The sequence below is a fragment of the Pipra filicauda genome, unplaced genomic scaffold (assembly GCF_003945595.2).
Source record: "Pipra filicauda isolate LSUMZ 115617 unplaced genomic scaffold, ASM394559v2 scaffold31_size4109673_pilon, whole genome shotgun sequence".
In the NCBI taxonomy this organism is placed as follows: Eukaryota; Metazoa; Chordata; class Aves; order Passeriformes; family Pipridae; genus Pipra; species Pipra filicauda.
Window position 1 is genome coordinate 3,064,799 of NW_024104443.1, and position 14,787 is coordinate 3,079,585.

The window sequence follows — 14,787 nt, forward strand, 5'->3', positions numbered from 1 at the left end:
TAGGCAGAAAGGCTGAAAGAGTCCTGAAGCAGACCCTGGTAGAGGAGGGAATGTATACAAAAATGATACAAGTTGGTTAAGAAGACTCCAAATATATGCAGGAAAGAATACTGCTTTCTAAAGGGGAAAAAAAAAGTCAAACAGCTATCAAAACCAAAAGGGACACCAGATGATTTTTATTCTGTTTACCCAAAACGATAAACTTAATTCCTACACACATAAAAGAATCACAGTAATAATTTTTGTACGTATTAGCAAAGTGGAACTTAACCATTAATCTTCAAGTTTTTGGGCTTTATTTGGTCCATGTTCTCTGTACGTTAGGTGTTTCATTCGGTAAAGAAATATGATTTCGTGTTGGGCTTTTTTGGGTTGATTAATTTTGGGGGTTTTTGCTTGGGTTTTGGGGGACATTGGTAGCTGGTGGGTTTTTTGGGCAGCTTTGGGAACTTGCTTAGTTTTTTTGTTTGTTTCAGGGGTTGGTTGCTTTGTTTGTTGGTTTTGTTTTGGTTTTGTTTGGTTGGTTGCTTTTGTTTTGGTTTTGTTTGGTTGGTTGCTTTTTTAAGTAGGCTATGCATGTGACTGCAAAGATAAACAGTTTTCCTGTAACCAAATTAGAGAGCTTTGTATCAGTGACATGTCATTCTCATTTACAGCACCCTTTTCGTCACTGTCAATAAATGATGTACTCATTAATAGAAACATGTCATAAGGGCAAGTAATGGTCTCAGGCCTATTAGAACCTATCACTTGACAATGATTGTTTGCTTATAATTTCTTTACCTAACTATGTTGATCTGACCAAGTTTTAATCCACTTATGATAATTTTTACATTTTTTCAGTTGAATAGTCAAAGTACTGGTACTTGTGAAAATAATTTGCTTTGTGTTGCACAAAGTTAGCTTTAACAATCAGTTCCAATATCCTCTAAACATGAAGCCAGAGAAGTTTTATTTTTCATAATCACATTCTAGTGAATATTAATTGGCTTTTAGCTATTGATTAATGGACTATTGTTTCAGAAAGTTTACATTTCTGCCTAGGATGTAATGTCCACAGGTCAAGAAAGATGTTAGAAAACTAAAGAATACTTTAGAAAAGGCATAAGAAATTTTAAAATATTGAGAATCATAAAAACTAAAAACTAAGAACTTTGTCTAGGTGAAAAGAACAGATTAGGAAGTGATTCAAGTCACTCAAGTCTACACACAGAGAGAAACTTAACAGCACATACAACAAGCCAACAGCTTGCAGCTGTAGCTGGACAACCACACAGAGTGCAAGTATAATAACACAGCATACCTGCTTATAAATTTACCAGGAGCGAAGGACCCACATCAAACAGATTAATTTTAAGCTGGGCATTTATGAGGGAAAAGAACAAAAATGCAGTCTGAACAAAAATAATTTTTGTATCAGAAAACATAATGGTTCTCTTAGGAAATTCACCAGACTAAGTAGCCACAATGGCCAATGTTGCAGAATCTGTCATTACCACGTATAAAACATCAAGATCTGTGAAAGACTGGAGTTTCACCCTCAACCAGAGAATGCTCAAGAGAAATAGTGAAATTGGATAAAACACTTTACTGCCAAACTCAAGAATGACTGAAAATGAAAACATTCCTTTAAACTGATATTAATATCTGACCCTTATTAAATATTCTGGGTCATTTTTGCACTGTATCCTACACTAGATTGATTAAAGGCACAATGCCCACCTGGAGGTGGGGGTGGAAAAAAAAGTCTGTGGTTGCACTTCTACTTCCTGAAGGTTATCTTACTTCCAGAAGGAAATGATGGGTGAATGAAAGCAGAACACAGAGACAGTCATGGTGGAGCTCTTGCAGGAGGAAAGGAAGGCTCCTTTAATTGGGCTCTAATTACAAGGCAAAGACTGTAACAGACTGGCAGAGCACAGGTTGAGCAGAAAGAGGTAGGTGGCAAGTCTGCTCAAGATATGAAAAGCACGCAGCAACAGAAGTCTTAGTCACTACCTTCTTGTTGGAATAGTTTGCTTTGTTTATTTTCAGACACAAAAGATTTAAGACTGAGTAGCATATACCTATTTGCATATATTTTCTCTTACTGTGTTATTTTTTCTGTTGCTAAATTCAGAGCATCCAGATGCATTTGAGCCAGTCGCAAGCCAGGGAATGTCAAAAAAGCACCAATAAGTGAACACAGAACAGCCAGGAACAATTTGAAGGTTAGTTTAGACACAGGACCCCTAAAAGAAAAGAAAGGAAATAAGCATTTTCTTGGGGAAGAAGTTGGGGGGATGGGGGTATCAGAGACTACTTTCAACTCAACAGTATCTAACATTTAATTAAAAAAAGCCAACAGTATTCTATAGTCTTACTCTGGAATACCAGCATTATTACAAACCAATCAGAAGCTAAAATTTTAAAAAAATAATGTCATACCCAACCAAGTCACCTATTTTTATCCTAGTAAAAGAGAAAAACCTAAGCTACTGCCCATAAGACGTTAATTTGTTAGCAGAAAAGAAAAAAAAAAAGAGTAATTTTATATTGTAATTAACAACAAATCATATAACAGAAATAGCTAATAGAATGATTTTAAGGACTATGTTTTTAAGAGAGGAACAGACACCAGCTTAATTGGTCAAAGACAAAATGGATACTTCATTCTACCATTATCCATTAAAAAGCTCTATCAAATTGTTATTCCTGCAGCTTTTCACAGATTTATCCAAAACACACATGTGGCCATTTACATGTCTCTTCCAAGTGATTAGTATACTATATGAAAAAATTACAGAAAAAATTTCCAGGATTAACCAAATTACAGAATTTTTACAGAATTAATTACAGAATTAACAAACACTGGATCACACAAAGAAAAAAAACACAAACAAAGCAAAAACCCCCAAACAACAAAAAAAACCAAGTGACATGTAACTAATAGATTCAAGAGGAACAAAACCAAATCATATGTTTCAAATTCTTTCTTAATCTATGTCATCTAAACTACCAAGAATCACCATCCACTCAATTGCTACTATAAACAGCCAAAGCACTGCAAAAGTTTAAACAAACACTTAAAAGGAAATAGCTTAGGAAAGCAGAGTAAAGAAATGCTAAGAAACACATGGGATTCCATCACAGATTTCCCATGAATTTATTCATAAATGACGCTAATCTAGGTTGAGGAAACTTCTGTTCCTCAAAAATAAAGATATCCCATGGCTTCTGCATGATACTTGAGACCTAATAAGCAAGAAATTCAAAGGTGCGCTCCCAATAATGAAATGCCCCATAAATTTTAGAGCACATGTATAAAGAAAGAAATGTGACAGAAATCCATTTTGCAATATACAAAGGCTGTCTGAGACAGTAGTTGTATACTTATGTAACATCACAAGCTATGGCATGCTCCTCCAACAGTCTATACAAAACTTGGATGTCCTGTAGCAAGTAGATGGTTTTGCATGATAGGAGCATGCTATTACAACCCAAAAACAGGACTGAGCACCAAAATTTATTCCTAATGCCAATTTCCTCAAACTCCATCTGTAGCTTTTGCACACTCACCCTCTTGCATGCCATAGGAATTACAAAAAACACGTATCACCTATTTTAAACAATCCTTGCAAAGCTGAAGGGAAAGATCATGAAAAATCATTTACAGTTTTGAATCTTACGAGCTACAATCACAATGTCAGAAACCACCTCTGTATTAAAAAGAAAACGCTAATGCAACTTCAGTTAACTGTGGGTACTGACAGATTCTTTTCATTAACTCACCTCTTCCCATTATTGTAGATATTATAACCATGTACAAGAGCAAAACATGCAAGTCAAATGCTTGCTAAGAAAATCCAAGTGATTCAGTTGTAAATGCATATATAAAACAGACAAATGTATGTCCAGAAACTTACTGGGATTCCAAACCTTGTTTTTCAAGAAACTGCATAGCACTTTCAGAGAAATTTGAGAAACCTGTAGAGACACATATATTATATTTATTTTATTACAGTACAAATGCAGAATGCCTTTTTGTAAATAAAATACTAGGTAACAGATCTTTCAAACAAGTTTTCACATGTCTAGCATAGCTTTTCATGTACTAATTAGTTAGCCATAATACAATAAAACTTGATTACTAACATCTCTAATACTTGTACATTTCAGGACATGAAAAAATATAACTTTTTTTTGGTCTGTTCCAGTAAAGGAGTTTCACTTTGCTATGAAAACCAAAAAGGGTTAAATCTAAAACTGGAAGGTAAATATCATTAACAAAACAAATAACCAGGCAAAGATTACACTACTTAAAAGAAAACAAGGAAACCATTTGGGATATTCTTTAGAATCTGCATTCCAAAACAAAATTTTTCAGAAGTATATGACACATACCACTCATTTTAACACAGATATTCGCAAAAACGCTGGAAATAATTTTTTTCAGATCATGCAATCACTAGAGCTGCTTCAAACACTAAAGAAAGGAGTTACCTGATTCCAGTCCAAACTCTAGGTAGTTTTCTGTCACAATGAGAATTGCCATCGCTTTCACAAAGAAGAAAAAACCAAAGGTGACACAGACTGATCTTTCACCTCCATCCTCAACTTTGAAATAATGGGTAGTCAACGAAAATAGTACCTTACTACACAAGAAAAAGGTCAAGGAAAATTAAGTTTATAAAGGAACTAAATATCCATTTGTATATAATAAAAACTTGTAATAACTATAATAACTTGTAACAACTAAAATAACTAAGAATTATAAAGTTACATTTTGGTCATCTACACTAGGGATGTTCTACAATATGCCTTTTTTTTTTTTTCTTAAAGTAATATGTGTTCAGCCAATTTCAGGTTAAATTAGAGAATGCAATAAAGCCTAATAATCACATAATCGGTAGCCAGGAATACACTACTCTGGCACAGTTTTGATCTAGGTTTACTTAGAGTAAGAAAACATAAAACACATGAAAAGATGGAACTTGTATTTCTCTCCTTTCAGACAGAATTCTAGAATTATTTTGATTGGAAAACACCTTTTAGATCATTGAGTCCAACCATTAACATAACACCCCAAGTTCATCATTAAACCATGTCCCTAAGCACCTGATCTGTGCATGTTTGAGATTTTTAGCTATCAAAGAAAGTAAGACAACAGTACATTCAGTACTATCTAGAAAAATCTATCTAAAAAAATCTATCCCATGCTCACCTTGGAAACACAAAATCGGCCTTCAAAACCCTATACGGTCTGGTATGATATATCAAGTTCTTTTATCTAACCCCAGTGCCACAAAGACAATTATTTAAGACATCACCGCCTCTCTTATCAGGATGTTTTAAAAATATTTTTTTAATATTCTCCTCTTTTACACATTTCTAAATATAATTAGCTCTAAATTTAAACAGATTATGACAAATTTTTGATGATACGCTGTCAACTCTGATTACTGTGAACTGCAGCCCATCATAATTTATTTTATTTTCAAATGACAGGTAATATCCAGCGCAGATTTAAATAAAGTATTTGGAGATCATTCCAGACACTACATGCTTTGAAAAGGCAAAGAGACCAAGGAAAAACTCGATTTTAAACGTAAACTGTACACCTTTTTTTTTTCCCCACAATGTAATAACATTCATATTTGCATTTTTTTAATACCGAAGAATTTTAAGATGTAGATTATAAGAAAACAAGTTTTAGTGTATCTATTCAGTAAAACATTTGACCAGTCATCAGTTAACCTCTCAAGAAAACACGATTATGCAATGCCACACTTCATCAGGCAGCACATATTTTACACAGGCATTGTTGCATTTCATGTGTATGCAGAGAGGTTTTCAAATGCACAGAGTAGAGTGGCCTAAGCACAGCATCCAACAATTCTAAGCTCATAGTAATCAACTTAAGATCCCTTCATACTTTACAGAAAAAATTTATATATTTAAAGGAAGACTTACCTCATCCCAAAAAGAGGCACATAATAGGTCATACAGACTTGTGTTCTGGAAAGCTTTATTTCTCTAATAATACATCCTTAAACCAAATGTCTTTTTAAAGCTAGGGACATCAATCAGAAATTGAAAACACCTTGAAGTTATACAAAGGACTTAATAACAGTTTGTGATCTACAGTCCTAACCTATAATCAGATTTATAACCCCCTGGATACATCATGTTTTCAACTATGGATTGTGCCTGAAAGATACAGAAAATTCAACCAGGAAAAAGAAAGAATACTGACAATAAACTCCAATTATAGTGCAGATTCAGAACTCAATAAATAGATTAATGATTATGCAAACTACACGTGATTGAAACCCTCTGTTAGTTGAATAATCACCACTGCTCCTATTTTAGGGATGGAGAAAATTGAAGCATTGTGGCTTGCTTCATCACTTCCTTTCACTGCCTGATCTACTATTCAGTACCTACTAAAGGAATAATCTGGGAGTATTCAGTGCTAAGTTAATAGATTCCTCATCCCCCACTTTCATTTATTTTGTTTTGGCCACAAGAGGTGATATGCCTGTAGAATTTATGGTACATCCCTTTACAAAAATATTTTTTTTTTTTAAACTGCTGTAATTATGTAATTTTTTAATTATACAGTCCACATGGTTGAAGAGAAAAAGATCCATCTTCTGTTCCTACTAAAACACATGAAATCTGTCAATTCACAGAATCACACAATATTCTGAGTTGGCTGAGACCCACAAGGATCATTAAAAGTCCAACTCCTGGCCCTGCACAGGACACACCAAGAATCACACCATGTGCCTGAGAGCCTTGTCCAAACACTTCTTGAACTCAGACAGACACACTTCCCTGGGGAGCCTGTTCCAGTGCCCAACCACCCCCTGGGTAAGACACCATTTCCTGACATCTAACCTAAACCTCCCCTGACTCAGCTTCATGCCATTTCCTTGGGTCCTGTCACTGGTCACCAGAGAGAAGAGCACCTGTCCTTGTCAAACTTCATACAGCTCATGACTACCCAACCAACGAATTTGTCAAGGTCTTTCTGAAAGGACTCCCTGCCTTACAGGGAGCCAAAAACTCCTAAATTTGTATCATCTGCAAACTTACTTTGCATCCCTTCAAGTCCCGTGTCCAAGTTGTTTAGGAAGATGTTTAAGAGAACTGGGCGTTAAGATGGAGCCCTGCAAATCCAGGACAGGTTTAGAGTCAGCTGGGAGTTTATCATCCTCACAGCTATGGTCCTTCAGCCCGGGCACTGGGACACCCTTAGTCATTCATCGGTGTTGATGACAGAGGCAAAGAACGCATTAAACACCTCTACCTGGTCTCTGTCCCTGTTTTTGAGGTGACTATATCATCTGGTAAGCATTTTGTTATTTTACAAAGGCAGTCTTTTGCTAGTAATTTGGCTGCAACTGCTACACTGAAAATTGTGATCAATAGCTCAGTTGGAATATTTGAAAAGCACTCAGCTTCTCAAATTTCAGAATAAGAGAAATCAATCTGTGAAGAGTTACTATCTGCAATAAAATGTAACTAAGGAATAATAAAAAAAAATTGTAATTGAAACATTATAGTCTACACCAAAATGAGTTCTCAGTAACACTGCAAAAGTAATTTTTAAGGCAAAATTCACAATCAGAAGGTTATGACAATAACCTGTCTTAAAAACTCCCTTAACATCTTTGTTTTGCTAGTTCTTCTGTTAGTCCATTTCAGGCACTGGAAACTGAGTGTGTGATGAAACAGTGAGTGATGAAAAAAAAAAAACTGATGGTCCAACACCATATACCGCAGCCTTTCAAAAATATTAAACATTGAGCAGCTGGTACAGCAGGTCTTCCAAATGGTGTCTCCAAGAAACACCTTTTAGTCTTCCTGAAACTATCTAGCCATTTAAAGATTTATTTTTCTATTCCACTACAAGTAAGAGAGATCCCTATCCTGGAACTGTTTACCCACATTACCAGGAACACAAGTACTACTGCTTTTAGACTACTAAATTTCTGCTAATACATAGATGTGTAGACTAAATTAGCTTCTTGGACTTTTCTGATTATCTACACTATGAACATTAAAAGTTGCTAACAGTGGGTTACTGCACTGAATCAAAACATCCATTTCTGGAAGACACAGCTGAAAAATGTCTAATTATCATTTCCAAATTCTCTAAACTTTTTTGGTCATTCATTCAGTCAAATCCTTATTATAAACTATCACCTCTTACCATACACCCACAAAACAGAAGAAACACTTGTCAACAAAACACAAAACTGTTCTATATTTAATTTTTGACATATCACATTGACTGATGTCAATCGAAAATAGGGAGGTAACCAAATTTCTCTAGCATGTCAATTATCATAGAATCATTCTGGTCTTGACATACCAAATTAGTAATTAGTTGAGTAAGTTTTAAGTATTCTCGCATCCCAGAGGCCTGATGTCACAACACGTGAATGAACCGCTTTTCTTCTGAAATCTCATCTGACTAGGTTCCAATGACCACAGGGAATGTTACCAATGCCTCTGTATATCACTCTTTGCATCGCTCTCCTTCACTCTGAAAGCTGTAATGCCTGGAATAAGTTATGTTGACACATTTATGGAGATGTTAATGCTAATATAAAATTTAGACTGTGCTTCCTGGTACTGCAGCCTTCTGCATTGCCACACTGTACAGGATCACACTACTTCATCCCATCAGCCCAGAAACCATACAGACTCTAACAGCCACTTGCCCATTCACCCTACTGAGACAGAAAACTTGCACTGACAGGCAGCTTAAATCTTTTTTAAGGTTTTGCCCTGAACTGATGAACAAGTGAAAGCAGTAATAGGACTGTATTCAAAACCACGGTAAGAAAGGGCTATTGCAGTGGATTTTCCTACAATATATAATTCACAACTCTGTTTCACCTAGAATTGCAATTAATTGTAGTGTTATTTAAATTGGTTATTCCTGACATTTGAAAAATGAAGCAAGTAGGGCTTTTTTGTTCAAGAAGTATTAAGCATACTGAAAACAAAAAGTGTGGAATAGATTTCCAAACTTCTCCAAAAGCTGTATCTTCTGTACAGAAGTCTATTTGTGATTGCCAAACTGAGCAAAACCAAATTAGTTTAGAACCACTGGATACTACAGATGAACACTAGTATTTGCACACATATATTTTTCCCATAAATGATTTGGTATTAATGTTAACAAGCTATTGATACCAGCATTTACAAAGAGCATGTGCAGCATACACATTATCAAACAATGGTACTAGCTTACATGATTCCCAAATGCTAAATATTTGTGTATCCTGCCCATTAGCAACACAGAGATTTATATGAATTACACTATTATGTAAACTATTTGGAACAAGTAGAGTGATTCAAGAAAACAGCAAAGGATACACTGCAAAAGCCAAGACAAGCAGACACCACACTACGCTGATATTCATTTCCTGTGAGGGCTTCACAATGCTGTAATAGGCTTCTGTCACCACATACACAACTGTAGCTGCAACAGTGAAATCCACCAACCACTGATACTCCGGAAAATAATGCAGTGCTGAAAAATAAAAATTTGTGAATGCTAAAGGTATGCTTTAACATATATACAATGGAGTAGCAACTAAAAAAAGTTTTCAGTTAAGTGAACTCTAGGTAGACCCAGATCAAGCAAGTGAAGTGCAACAACAGTAAAAAAGCCACATATTCTTACTCAACAATGTCAAGTTCATTCTTCACTTCTGTCATTCAATACTTGTGGTCATTGGAACCTACTCACATTTAAAAGGCTACAAGATTTTACTATTTTATCACCCCAGTTTTATACAGTAACATCCTAAATTGAAAAGGCATACATAATGTAGATTTCACACTACAGAAAGAAAACAGGTCAGTTCTTCAGCTGAGTCTAGCTACAATTCCAGTTCAGAGTTTTTTCTGGCTTTCTGTTAAAGCTCATTGGCAATCATTTAATATACTACATATGATCACTTCTTTTTATTTAAAAAAATCCCAACATCTAAGATACTGATGGCTTATTCTTCCAGATTTTGTTAATACATCCTGTACAGCAATAGTCATCGGGTAAATTTAACTGTAAAAATTCTGGGGATTGTACTGTGTTACATACAGGCTGGATTCATATCAATGAATAGAGAGCTCCCAGAGGTGCTGGAAACCACAAAGAACAATTTTTGACAGCAAAGTGTGGTCTATCCCACACAAACACCTTCCCTACACCTTCACAATTTGAAAGTCAGAAAACATTACTGAACGTTTGACTTGACTACAAGCTAACTGTTGGCAAGCACATGAAATTGGCCAAACTTGGATATTTCCAAGTCCTGTACTTATTTTGAAATAACAATCTGGTTAGATTCACCAGAAAAACTTGTATATATAACTTCTCAAAGACAGTTAAACCCTATCTTGTATCACTCAGGTAGACAATTAAATGCTACAATTTCAAGGAAATAGCACTGATTGAAACTTGGGAACGCTTTGTTTATTTACATAGTAGCTACAAAAAACTCTGCGGTGTTAAAGAAACACCGTCTCCTATAATTTGAGAAGTCTCCTGCAGAGGACTATGCTTCCATTCTTTCTATATTTATCCAGAGAACACACTCATGTAAAAATGTAGAAAGGAAGAAAATATGTATCACACTTACATACATATCCATACATGAATTTTCTGTAACAGAATGACTGATTATGACTAAGGAATCGAAAATCACCATTTAAAAAACAGCAAGTTCCAAAACACTTAATGCTGCATATTTCTGTACTTGTGTCACTTCGTGTTTTTAAACATTTTACCTTAATGTTTCCAGTGTGTGGTTGAAAGGTCTAGGTTTCAATGCTACAGCACATTTCTTATTTTAGATAAGCAGAAAATATATGTTTTGACATCTGTCAATTGTTATTTTCTTGTACAAAGCTACAAACTCTATTCTGAATAGACTATGAAGTGATTCTTTTGGTGTTGTCTCACATCGCTATGGAAGTCTGATATAACAGTTGTGCTTTATCATAGGATCACAGAATCAACCGGGTTGGAAAAGACCTCTAAGATCAAGTCCAACCCTTGATCCACTACCACTGTGGTTACTAGACCATGGCACTCCGTGCCACATCCAGTCTCATCTTAAAAACCTCCAGACACAGTGAATCCACCACCTCCCTGGGCAGCCCATTCCAATGTCTGATTAACATCATGGCCAGTCTTCACGAACGAAGATTTGGGAAAGGTCTTTACCCTTCGAGCCTGCGCAGTGGATTTTTTAGGTGAGACCCAGTGTGCGCTGAACTGAGCCCACCCTTTAATCCTGAGGTTTATCTGCCGGGGCCGAGCGAGCTCGGACGGTGGCAGTGAGGTCCTCAGGACGTAGGTTTGTTTAGAGTGACCTTCTCTTAGATGGATGGCCTTACAGGGCTGACGAGCTCCATCTGCCCGGAGGAGTTCCCTGACCGGGAATTGAACCCGGGCCGTGGTGGTGAGAGTGCTGCATCCTAACCACTAGACCACCAGGGGGCCCCCAATGTCTGATTACTCTCTCTGTAAAATATTTTTTCCTAATATCCAACCTAAACATCCCCTGGCAGAGCTTAAGACCGTTATATTCATCCTTTTCCACAACACTGCTATTAAAATGCTACCCATGGAACATGAAAGGAGACTTAGCCTGAATATTTGCTTTCTCATTTATGATCAGTTTTACTCCTATTCATTAATTGTCTATAAAAGACATATTCCACCATTAATTGCAAATAAACATTTCATAGAAACAATAAGTATATATCTGAAATATTACTGTTTGAATAGAGTTATTCTTACCAATAGTGTCCCTTTCTGTCACCGATTTTGTTTCCAGATGAAGATCGATGTCTTTTGGAATGGTTAAGGGCTTGTTTTCAATATGACCATTATATTTTCTGTTAAAATAAAGAAATAAGGAGATAATACAAACAAGAGTATGACAAAATAAACTTTTTCAATATATAATGACATTTCAAATTTAAGAAAAATGCAGATCACTTTTTTTTTTCCCCAAATGCAAATATTTTTATGTATCTGGTTTAAAGTAATATTTCAAGTTGAAATCCTGAGAAGCAGCCAGGTATGTCAATGGTTCCTAGCTTTACCTTCACATATTTCAACATACTGCTGTGGTATGGGTTTAAATGGCTTCTATATGCTGCATCCTGAGCAAGTATTGGGTCAAGATCCAATGGCCAGTATTTACTTCAGCCCATTGATTTTCTCTGTTCAGAGAGCTACAGGGTGTTCCCACAGTCAAAAAAAAAACAAAAAAAAAACCACAAAAAAAGCATCAGTCCCTCTTATCACAACAAGGTGCTTAGCAAGTACATCACACGATCTGGATTAACCTAGGTCCTTGAAAGATCCATCCTACCAGCCATCAGGCAAAGACAACTTCAAGACAGCTTTCTAATCTAAAAAGATGTGTATTTAGAACACAGGGTGCTTTTCATCTGGAACTCTGAAACTCTGCCAACATCACGATCTTCACTTCCCCGAAAATAAGTCATACTGGTAGACTTCAAATTGAAAAAAACCATTATTCTTAAAAGAAAATTAACAAAGTTAGATGAAATTGGTCTGACAGATTACTATTACTAAGGTAAAATTTATCTCAACACTATTAAAAAAAATCATTTAAGTAGATCGGAAAATGTTTTGTTAGATTAAAAAAATCAAACCCCAACTTAAAATCTTTAAATGGCTAGAAGGAAACAGTAAACTCTGCCACATTCTAGAATACCACCTCTGAAATTAGAAAAGGAGAGTTAGATTTTCCATAGAAAGACATAGAAAATTATTGGGTTATATATAAGCATTAAAAAGAAATTCAATCAATCTCAGCTCATATGTGAAATGAGAATACATGCTGAAAGCATTAATAGAATTTTTTCAAGTTATATTAATTCTTAGTATCATCCAAACAATTTTAACAGACAAACTGTGGATAGGAATCTAAGGCATTTCTCAAAAAAACTCAGTTCCCTGCCCACAGCTGCACTCCTGATTATTTTCCTACTCCATGCACCCAGGAGTACCATCATCTTGAGTGAGATCAGCATTTTGATGACTGAAGCTATTTCAGTTCAACAAAATTTGGTGTTCCTACACTGTAATTATCCCAAGGCACCCACAATCCAAGAGACACAGACAGAACACACCTGGGATCATTGGAAGCTTTAATTCAAAGTAACTGATAGCAGCTATGGACCTTTTCATTAGCCTAGGAATTTAATATAAACACAATTTATGCTGAAGTAGAAAATTTGCCTAATATTCAGGTGCTATTATAACCTACAGCAGAATATACTGAAGTATAATATGCACTGAATAAAATGGACTAGAAGTTCACACTACAGCTGTTTCTAAGGCTAATTTTCAAGCAAGTTCCTTGTATCTCCTTTCATCATTTCTCTTTTAATTAGTTCAGATGGGCAAAGTATTTAAGGAGCAGATATTATATTTTTAAAGACTATAGGCTGGACAAAGCAGATTCTTTATCTTGAAAAGACATGGGGAGTATCAAATAGATGCATCCTTATTTCTCCTACACCATCTGTTTCACATCTCCTTGTTGAGATGATTCACAGGGAGATGTGCATTCCATTCTGTGCAATCTAAATCAGTACATCCAAACTGATCAACAGGAACAATTCCTCCTTAACTATGGTTCTCCCTCAAGAACAGTCACTTCTTTAAAGGACACAGAGGTACATTTATTCACTAAATGTATTATTCAGCTGTTAAAAAAAGCAAAGCAAACATCATTTAAGCCTCCACGTTATCGCTTTGGTTTCTTTGAAGTTTTATATCCCTGGTGATTAACGTTCACCCTCGAACAAGCACCTACTACAACTGTGGGAAAAGACTAGCAAGGTTGAGGAAAGGCAATAAGAGCAAAGTACAATTATTACTTCGCAGTGTGATTGTGTTTTTCTGTTTAAGGCTCCTATGAGTGAACATAAAGTTATAATTACATAACAAAGTTATTTTACACATAAATAAATATCACTGGTTAAATGGATTGCTACAAATTGTAATGCTATTCACAATTATTTTGCCTTAATTTGTCACAGAAAATTGTTAGATAAAATGAGTTTCTGAATTTTAAAGAATATTGCAAAAAAATTACTATTATATAGCTTTAATTTTACAAGGAACAACTTAACCCAGACAGTGGTGGTGAATGGTGCTGCATTCAGCTGGCAGCTGGTCACTAGTGGTGTCCCCCAGGGATCAGTGTTGGGGCCAGTCCTGTTCAACATCCTTATCAACGATCTGGACAAAGGGATCAAATACCCCCTCAGTCAATTTGAAGATGACACCAAGTTGGGTGGAAGTGTTCATCTACTGGAGGGCAGAAAGGTTATGCAGAGGTATCTGGACAGGCTGGATCAGTGAGCTGGTGCCAAAGGTATGAGGTTCAACAAGGCCAGGTGCTGAGTCCTGCACTTGGGTCACAACAACCCAGTGCTATGGGCTGGGGGAAGAGTGGCTGGAAAGTGGCCCATTGGAAAAAGATCCGGGAGTGCTGGTTGACAGAAGAGATGAACATGAGCCAATGTGTACCCAGGTTGACTAAGGCCAAGGGCATCCTGGCCTGAATCAGCAATAGTGTGACCAGCAGGACCAGGGCAGTCATTGTCTCGCTGTATTCAGCACCAGTGAGGCCACACCTTGAGTACTGTGTCCAGTTCTGGGTCCTTCGATTCAGGAAAGACATTGAGATGCTGGAGTGAACCCAGAGACAGGCAAGAGAGCTGGGGAAGGAC

The 14,787-nt window shown here is 36.1% G+C and overlaps 1 protein-coding gene across 5 annotated transcripts in view; it reads right to left on the minus strand.

Moving 5' to 3' along the window:
- The window catches only part of TMEM161B (transmembrane protein 161B), a 35,476-nt gene that overhangs the window by 6,115 nt on the left and 14,574 nt on the right, over positions 1–14,787 (minus strand). For 4 of the 5 annotated variants that reach the window (XM_039383709.1, XM_027718978.2, XM_039383708.1 and 1 more), the window contains exons 4-8: positions 11,810–11,907; positions 9,376–9,532; positions 4,483–4,634; positions 3,906–3,966; positions 2,091–2,231 (exon numbers count right to left, since the gene is read on the minus strand). In XM_039383709.1, the coding sequence (XP_039239643.1) occupies positions 2,091–2,231; positions 3,906–3,966; positions 4,483–4,634; positions 9,376–9,532; positions 11,810–11,907 (609 nt within the window). The remainder of the gene's footprint in view (positions 1–2,090; positions 2,232–3,905; positions 3,967–4,482; positions 4,635–9,375; positions 9,533–11,809; positions 11,908–14,787) is intronic. The other variant, XM_039383710.1, reaches the window with a different exon arrangement.